At 30.6% G+C, this 8815-nt stretch overlaps 2 protein-coding genes across 2 annotated transcripts; both read left to right on the plus strand.

Annotated features, from left to right (window-relative positions):
- The first annotated feature begins 482 nt into the window (after positions 1 to 482).
- Positions 483 to 4341, plus strand: LOC101267232 (mannan endo-1,4-beta-mannosidase 7-like). Its single transcript, XM_004238236.5, has 5 exons — positions 483 to 868; positions 1773 to 1967; positions 2073 to 2195; positions 3190 to 3383; positions 3687 to 4341. Exons 1-5 carry the CDS (start codon positions 554 to 556, stop codon positions 4099 to 4101), a joined length of 1242 nt encoding a protein of 413 aa, XP_004238284.2. The 5' UTR covers positions 483 to 553; the 3' UTR covers positions 4102 to 4341.
- Positions 4342 to 5245: 904 nt separating this feature from the next.
- Positions 5246 to 6035, plus strand: LOC101245942 (large ribosomal subunit protein bL31c). The gene is made up of 2 exons (XM_004238250.5): positions 5246 to 5464; positions 5549 to 6035. Exons 1-2 carry the CDS (start codon positions 5396 to 5398, stop codon positions 5867 to 5869), a joined length of 390 nt encoding a protein of 129 aa, XP_004238298.1. The 5' UTR covers positions 5246 to 5395; the 3' UTR covers positions 5870 to 6035.
- The last annotated feature ends 2780 nt before the right edge of the window (positions 6036 to 8815 follow it).

Raw genomic sequence — 8815 nt, forward strand, 5'->3', positions numbered from 1 at the left:
AATATAGAATTTTCACAATATCAAGAATGTAATTATTCATAATTATATTTTAATTAAAATTATGTAAGTGTTATTTCGACACTCAAATCTATGATAATATTTTTCTATTAGAAAACTTCAATTCAAATTTTATTTATTTTTTCTCGATATCCTCAAATGTCTTTAGTTAAACGTTAAATATATTAATTATACACATCAATCCAACTGAAATAAGCCTGAGCGTTTTACAATTTATTGAGACAAATGCATACAATTAAATAAGATAGATATATTTTTAAGTGGTTAATTTATTTACAAAATTTTTTTTCTTCAAAACTTGATCTGAAAAATATTTAATAAAAATAATTTTTGAAACAATAAAAAATTTAATTGTCTAAATAAAATTCAACATCAATTTCGAGGGCGCCGTATTAATTTTTTTAAAAAAATATCCAATTGGTCAAGGATCCGAATGACTAGTATAAATAAACTGTATTACCTAATTAAAACTTACATGTGTACTTTTTCAGTTTTTTCCTCTGTTTTAAAACTGATTTTTTAAGGAAAAAAAAAAATGAAACTATATGTGTTTTTTCTGTATTTCATCTACTTTTTTCATAATGTTAAAGCAAATGTGATTAATGATGATTTTATCAAAACAAAAGGGGTACATTTTATGTTAAATGATAGTCCATTTTATGCAAATGGATTTAATGCTTATTGGTTAATGTTAATTGGTTCTGATCCATCACAAAGACACAAAGTTTCTTCTGTTTTTCAAGATGCTGCTAACCATGGCCTCACTGTTGGTAGAACTTGGGCTTTTAGTGATGCTGGATATTCACCTCTTCAGTTTTCTCCTGGATTCTACAATGAAATTATGTTTCAGGTTTTTACTGCTCGTAGATTTTACATTGCTTTTTTTTTTTAGCACAATGTGTTTTATTTATTTGAAACACTTTGAGCCAAGGATATTTTGGAAACAATATCTTTATGTCTGTATACACTCTACCTTCCTTGGAATTAGGAACGGACCTATATGGAGTATGCTGAATGCTCGAACACTCATTAACCTCGTTTCGGAATATAAATGATTCATTGACTCTTGGGTAATGGCAGGGTGATTAAAGTTATTTTAGTGTTGTTCAGTCTAAGTTTGAATATCACCTCACTGTTAACATGTTTATATATATATATATATATATATATATATATATATATATATATATATATATATATATATATATATATATATATATATATATATATATATATATTGACTCTGTCAGTTTCAAAGCATTCATAACCTTAAAAATCTAGATCCGCCACTGTAATCAGATCCTGCTTTGTCGAATTTCACTGAATATGTTATGTTCAGACTCTATCAAGTTGAATTTGAGATTTTTAAAGAATTTGATAGATGATAAAGAGAATTTCGATTTGTGTTCATGTCCAAACACAATTTTAATTTTTAGATATAAATTTTTATATTTTTTTTCCAAATTTCACAATGAAACATGACTCAGATAAATGTGGCGATTCGTTCGATGCCTTCTCATGAAAACAGGGGGAAATGACTTATACTGCAAAATTTAATCCAACAGCTCAAAATGTGCCTATTGGCTTAATTTTGTCTGTCAAAGTCTTAAAAGACAAATGAGATAAAAACACATTATTTGAGATTTTTTATTTTATTTTATTTTTTGCTTTAGCAATTTTGTGTTATTGTGATTTAATGAGGATTAAGGTGTAATAATACTGTTTTTTTTTTTTATATATATAATTTTTGAAAGGGTTTGGATTATGCTATTCATGAAGCTGGTAAAAATGGGATTAAGTTAATCTTAAGCTTGGTGAACAACTATAATGACTTTGGAGGAAAGAATCAATATGTAAATTGGGCAAAATCTCAAGGTCAATCCTTAACATCAGATGATGATTTCTACACAAATTCTGTTGTGAAAGGTTACTTCAAAAACCATATTAAGGTATGTTATATTTTTCGATCTTTATTGTTAGTAAGTTTGATCTAGTTATTTTGTATCGAGCAAAACAAATAGAAACGGAGTGGTTATTTTTTGTGATAATAACAGGCAGTTGTAACAAGAATTAACAGTATAAGTGGAATTGCATACAAAGATGATCCCACAATTATGGCTTGGGAGCTTATGAATGAGCCTAGATGTTCTTCTGACTTATCAGGAAGTACTGTGCAGGTATAATACTTTTTAATTACTTTCTTCTTTTTGCTTTACAAAATTAACAATTTTTAATCCCATATTTTTTTTTAAATTTTTTTGTTAATAAGGTGAAAGGAGATAAAAATGGTCACTAGTAAAAGTGACGTGATACATTATTCTTTTTAATTCGTTTAAAAAAAATACATATTTTTGAATTTGGATCGTACCTTATTGAGAATTTATAACTAAACAAATGTTATTACATATTAGCCGTCACGAGCTTCAAGAAAAGTCTGATCACACAAATGCTATGATATGTTCATAATCATGAATTTCAAAAGTTGTCATTTTTGTTAAAAAAATAAATTATATCGACTTGACTAGACACCAGACGGGTTATAATTTTTAACAGTCATTTCAAAATTTAAGTGATTCGATGTATACATGAGTTGATGGATAGAGCTAGAATTCTAGCTATGTGTTCGGATTTAAAATTCTGAATCCGCCTTTCATTAAGAAAAATATTCAAACATTTACCATTATTATATGTGTGTATTGTTCTTCCACTTAAATATAACTACTTCATGCCAAAATTGAGAATTATTTTCAGCCTCTCATTGTGGGAGTTGGAAGTTGGGTAAACTTTAGTGGAATTTCCTATTTTACATGTGAATAGCTTAGTAGGATTGGGCAATATCCCTACCTACTTTGGCTCTTATTGTAAATTATTATATTAGGTAGTGTGACCATTTCTCCACATAGTAGTACCATAAATTTTGTGACAATGTGTTGTTCTAATGTCAATTTTAAAAATTTTAAATTTTATATAAATAGTTCTAGACGATGACAATAAGTTGCTAAATGCATATTATATAATGTAAATTCAGGGGTGGAAGTAGAGTTCTAGTTGCGAATTTGACAGAATCACTAGCTTTGGTCAAAATTCTGTTTTTATTGGATGAAGTGTTTATATTTACTAATTTTTGCGATTAAGATAAATAAATTAATCATGATTATACTTGTTTTACAGAATTGGATTAGTGAAATGGCTTCATATACTAAATCCATAGACAGTAATCACCTAGTAGAAGCTGGATTAGAAGGATTCTATGGAAATTCAGATACTCAGAAGAATCCAAATTTTCAAGTTGGAACAGATTTCATTGCAAATAATCAAATCCCAGAGATTGATTTTGCCACTGTTCACTCATATCCTGATCAATGGTACTTATCAAAAAACCTTTTTTTTTTGCCAGTTTAATACGATAAAAGTCATTTTTTCCAATTGAAAACATTTTCTATTAAATTAGTTGCTTTAGTTTTAATAACTACTATCCTTTATTTCGTTTTAATTTGTTTGTCTTCCTTTTAATCTATTTCAGAAAAAGACAACCTTTTAATTTCAAATTGAAAAGAAGAGAATAATAGTATAACATATTTTGAGTATTATAAATTGACACTGATAACGTCTATTTAGTCTTGAAAAATGACTTTTGTCATACCAAATCATTGCGATTCTTTATGTAGGTTGACAGGTCAAGATGATGAAGCCCAACTTAATTTTCTAACCAATTGGCTCAAAGTTCACATTGAAGACTCACAAACAATTCTAAAAAAGCCTATTATATTTGCTGAGTTTGGCAAAACAACAAAAGGGCCTGGCTTTACACCACAACAAAGAGATATAATCTTCAACACTGTTTATTCCTCTATATTTTCATCAGCTAAAGGCGGCGGCGCGGCGGCAGGAGGGTTGTTTTGGCATGTTTTGGCTGAAGGAATGGATTCATTTAAAGATGGATATGAGATTATATTGAGTGAAAGTTCATCTGTTTCTGATATTATTATTCAGCAATCTAAAAGGCTTAATAAGATTAGAAAAATGTATGCAAGGTTGAAGAATATAGAGAAGTGGAAGAAAGCAAGGAAATTAAAGGATTAATCATGAGAATTAGAGAGATTTAATTTATGTTAGAGATGAATTAATTTAAGTTAGCAAGAAGTTAGATAATGTTTTTTTTTTTTTTTTTTTGGTAATGTACTGCTCGACATGTTGTATGTCAGAGGAAGTATTCTAGTAGTGATTTATTATGCCTTAAAAAAAACATCGATTGTATCGATGTATCTAGTGTAATTTCATATGATTTTATTTTATGAAATTGAAGAGTTTATTTTTGATAAATTAAGATATTTCAAAGCATATTAAAAAAGAAATATAATAGTAAAGAAATTATTTTTTTTTAAAAAAAAAGATTAATGAATCAATACAACGTGTGGGATAACAAAAATTGAAAGTAGGACAAGATAAATAACTTGGATTTGCTTATGGCGGTAAGCACAACATCACTTCTGTTTATTCAAACACTTTATTCTTATCAAAGATTATAATCGAACTAAGTTATTATCAATCATGCCTGGTTGAATTAATCTTTCAATAATATGTAAAAAAAAAAACAAAAAACTATTTGGTAAACTCTAGATACAAAGGAAAAAGGAGGATATTTGATTTATAAATTGGCCAATTTGTGTTACACGTCTCGGAGAGGAGAGACCGATAGTATTAAATTCAATGGTCAAGAAGTCGTAATTGACACTCTATACATGGTGGGTGATATGAGTATAAATATAAATAATCTACAGATAATATTTTATTAGCATTATTTCTCCAGATGGTTAAGACTTGGAACTTTTAAGTTAGAGGTCTTAAGTTCAAAATCACTTGCCAGCGAAAGTAAATTCTGGGTTGAGCTCATCGCACCGAATTTGCCTAATGCAGATTATTTCTCCTATGTGATTTGCGAACTAACGTATAGGAGCGGGAGTTTTACCATGTGCCCACCCAAAAACAGCGATTACTTAAAAATAAAATAATAAAAATACTTTTGAGATTAGTCAAACCTTTTTTCTACTAGGGTAAATGATATTTTTACAACAAACAAGTTTTTCTTAAAAAAATATGCAATACTTATGCAAGAAATCAAATTAGTAATAACGAATCAATAACTAATCCCAAACAACCCTAACGAGTTTAATCCATTTTTGAAAGAGTATTTACATAAATGGGCCTTACCTACTCCTTGGGCTTCAAGTAATAGCCCAAAAGTAACATCATACAAAACTAGCCCAAGTAGAGCCCAATCAAATATACAGCCCAATATCCTCAGATAAGCAATCTAATCTTCAACCCGTTCCTCTTTTTCTCCATCTCTCATTCTTCTTCTGCAAAAATACCAACAATGGCGCTCACTCTCTCCAACACTTTCCTTCAAAAAAATGTCGCTCCTCCTTCATTCTCCTCCAAGAAGGTAACTCCCCAAAATCTCCATACCCATAACTTTTTTTTTTTTTTTTTAAAAAGTATATGATTGTTGAAAAATTGAATTTTGCAGATGGGAATTGGGAGCAATCAAATGCGATGGAGCTGCAGGAAGAAGGATATACATCCGCAATTCTACGATGACGCTAAGGTATATTGTAATGGAGAGCATGTGATGACAACTGGGGGAACAAAGAATGAGTACACAGTTGATGTTTGGTCAGGTAATCATCCTTTTTATCAAGGTAGTCGTTCACAGCTACTTCTTGATGCTGACCAGGTAGAGAAATTCAGGAAGAAGTTTAGTGGGTTAACACAGATTATGCAAATTCCAACTCTCAAAGGAGAGATTGTGCTTCCTCCTAAGAAGAAGAAACCTACTAAGAAGAAGTAGACTTTATTGTGTGTTTGTAATTCCCTTAGTTCGTTTCGTAAATGGGGAAATTGTTGGAGAATTAGGGGTTTTGTGTATTTTGTGTTTGTATTTTGATGGTTTCAGTTGTGAACTCAGTCTATTATTTGAAAATGGAAGTATAAAAATTCAGTCTTTGTTCTTCAAATTTTTGGATTTGCTGTTGTTGTTATATGGTTCATCAATTAGTTGGGCTGGTAGAGCATTTAAGTTGAATCCAGTGAATTGTCTTGCTTTCGATTGCCATTATTGCTTCGACTATTGGAATGTAATGAGCCTAATAGAGCTGAATGGATACAAAAAAATTGTGTTAACTTAAAACAGTTTGGATCAGGTGTAGTTCATTGATCATAGTTTACGTTCAATAGTTTCAAATGAGTTGTCTTTCACCCCTTTACCTGATAAACTGAACGAAACTTGTCCGTTTTGCACTATCTTGGTGTAATGTTATACCTGTGATTGGAAAGGCTGATTGTTTCAGGGTTTCAGCCGTCCCTTGAATCCTTGACAAAGTAAAGATGAAATAAAGTCTGTTATAGATTTGGTGTCTTGTCTTTTGTATGGTTGCATTAGCCAAGCGTTCTAATGTTAGTTGTACTGGTGCTGTGGTGCACTTCCATTCTTGCAGTTTACTGTGTAAAATGCTTTTTGAGAGTTGTCTATCAAGCTGGCTGGTCTCTTCTCATACTAAAAAAGGGAAGGTGCCGGTTTAAAGCAAGTCACATAGGTTCTTAAGAAAGATTTTTTGTTCTTGTAAAGCGAACTCTGCATTCAATTTATTAATCTATGTCTTTATTCCTTTACCCTGCTCTCGTCTTTTTGAGGATTGCATATCAAAACTCTCCTTTCCTGTTGGTCTACTTTCGATGAGAGTATGAATCTTGGAAGGTTATGTCTTTATTCATTTCCCCTGCTATATATTACAGTTGCTTTTACTTTATTACTTGCATCTGCCTAGAACGTTATACGAAGCTTCCTATTTATCTGGTTTCTGTACTGCTACCAATCTATTAATCAAGATTCTTAGCATTGCCACTATCAGATGTCTTTGTGAGCACACATATGTACACTAGAAGATTATCATTGAAGGAGTTTGGGATTGATTATTGTCCAGAAGTATTGAGTTTTCGGTTGATTATTTTATGTTTTTGTCAGTTTTCTACTTCATACACTAAGCCAAGACAAAACCATCCAGGCATCTACATGTTCTCATTTGAAAACCTCGTATTTTCACACTGAATTTATAAGATGATTTATCTAGACTGATCATGGTAAAGTGATCATTCATACTACACTGATTATCTGTTTTTTCTCAAGACTTGTTTCAATGGCTCTCAAATATGTTTAAGATGGATTAACTTTGCTGCTAAGGTTTTGGGGCAACTTCTGAATTCAACAATAGGCTCCAATCTATGTTGCTTAGACTCTTCAAAAAATGCCGACATGGTGTATTTTTTAAGGATCAGACATAGATACAACAATAATTTTGGAGAGTTCGAACAACATAGGGTCCAATTACTGTGACTGGGAATCTCCTAAATCCTATGCCATAACGCCAATGACCAAATCTCATAGCTTCTCCATGAATGTTTGGTTCTTTTCTATCTAGCTTCTGTCTTGTCATATCTAGGTCATCTACTGGTGTGTTTAACTTCTGGTCTTGGGTTTTTTCCTTTTAGTTTCTAGTTCTTTCAACTCACCTAAGTAGCTAGTAAGTCTAGTAATCAAGGGTATGACCTTGTTTGTCAATGAAGTAGTGGAGAGACATGGGGTCTCAAGTTCATATTCTAATTCACCACGTACATGTGCTGGTGGGAGATAACAAGTATCTAGTGAAATTAGTTAAGGTGAGTGCAAACTGCTTTAGATCCTTCGATCATAAAAATAATGATTAAGTGGTAAGGAATATAATCTTACCACTTGCGTGACGCGAATTATCAAAGAACATTTTGTTCTCTTTTATTCTCAATTGCTTTTTTATTTCTATGGTACTTTAAGGAAGTGAAATACAAATTTCCAAGTACAACGTACATACAAAGGTCAAAACTTTTTCACAAAGTATATATATAATTGTTTCCACGTTTTTAGAACTCAGTCTACATTGGAAACGCTAAGCAATTTACTTAATACCGACTACTTTTTTATCAGCCATAATTTCGATGCTAGAGCAACAACGAGTTGGAAAAAATTTCAGTGTATTCTATTTTAAAACTTTAAGAAATTTCTATCGAAATCTCAAGAGCACATGTTAAACTATGCTAATAATGATTTTAATACATTTCAAAACACGTCTTTTATGTGATGAGAATATTTTTATTACTCAATAGGGATGCAAATTGGACTTTTATCGTGTCCTGATTTTCTCCTGTGTGGAATTTGTGAACTACATGTTGCCAAAGTAGAAGAACTATTCAATTGGTTGAGTTCACTTTTAACTTTTTAGGGTTTTTCTAACCAAACATATTATTAACTTTTTACTTTCAGTCCATTTGAAGATATAGCACCTTGGGCCACAATTACATAGTTAGAAAATTGTTCGGGATAATCTTATAAGTGAAGTACGAAAATCGCTTAGAATAATCTTATAAGTGAAGTACGAAAATCGCTTAGAATAATCTTATAAGTGGAAATAATATTATTTCTATTTTCATAAGCTAGATAAAACTGTTTTTGATCATAAATTCTCAAATGAAAATGAAGATATCAGACTAGGGATTTAAAAGAAAATATGACATAAAATAGCAAGTTAAAGGAATAACTGAAGCAACATATAGTAACACATTAAAGAGTATACAAAAATAATGTGTACCTAAATAATACTGTTAGAAGGAGAAGAGGTGAGGTGGACTCCTATACAATTAATCCTCCATTCTAATTCTTGTCCTTTAAATTTTTTTAATCTAAGATCTTGTTTTCAGTATGCTTAAA

This window comes from Solanum lycopersicum, chromosome 4 (genome assembly GCF_036512215.1).
Source record: "Solanum lycopersicum chromosome 4, SLM_r2.1".
NCBI classification, from domain to species: Eukaryota; Viridiplantae; Streptophyta; class Magnoliopsida; order Solanales; family Solanaceae; genus Solanum; species Solanum lycopersicum.

Bases quoted from the DNA above. Each gene is read 5' to 3' on its own strand.
- LOC101267232 (XM_004238236.5), top strand. From the start codon at position 554: ATGAAACTATATGTGTTTTTTCTGTATTTCATCTACTTTTTTCATAAT. The intron at 869-1,772 runs GTTTTTACTGCT...AATTTTTGAAAG, and splicing joins ACAATGAAATTATGTTTCAG to GGTTTGGATTATGCTATTCA. The intron at 2,196-3,189 runs GTATAATACTTT...CTTGTTTTACAG, and splicing joins TATCAGGAAGTACTGTGCAG to AATTGGATTAGTGAAATGGC.
- LOC101245942 (XM_004238250.5), top strand. From the start codon at position 5,396: ATGGCGCTCACTCTCTCCAACACTTTCCTTCAAAAAAATGTCGCTCCT. The intron at 5,465-5,548 runs GTAACTCCCCAA...TGAATTTTGCAG, and splicing joins CTTCATTCTCCTCCAAGAAG to ATGGGAATTGGGAGCAATCA.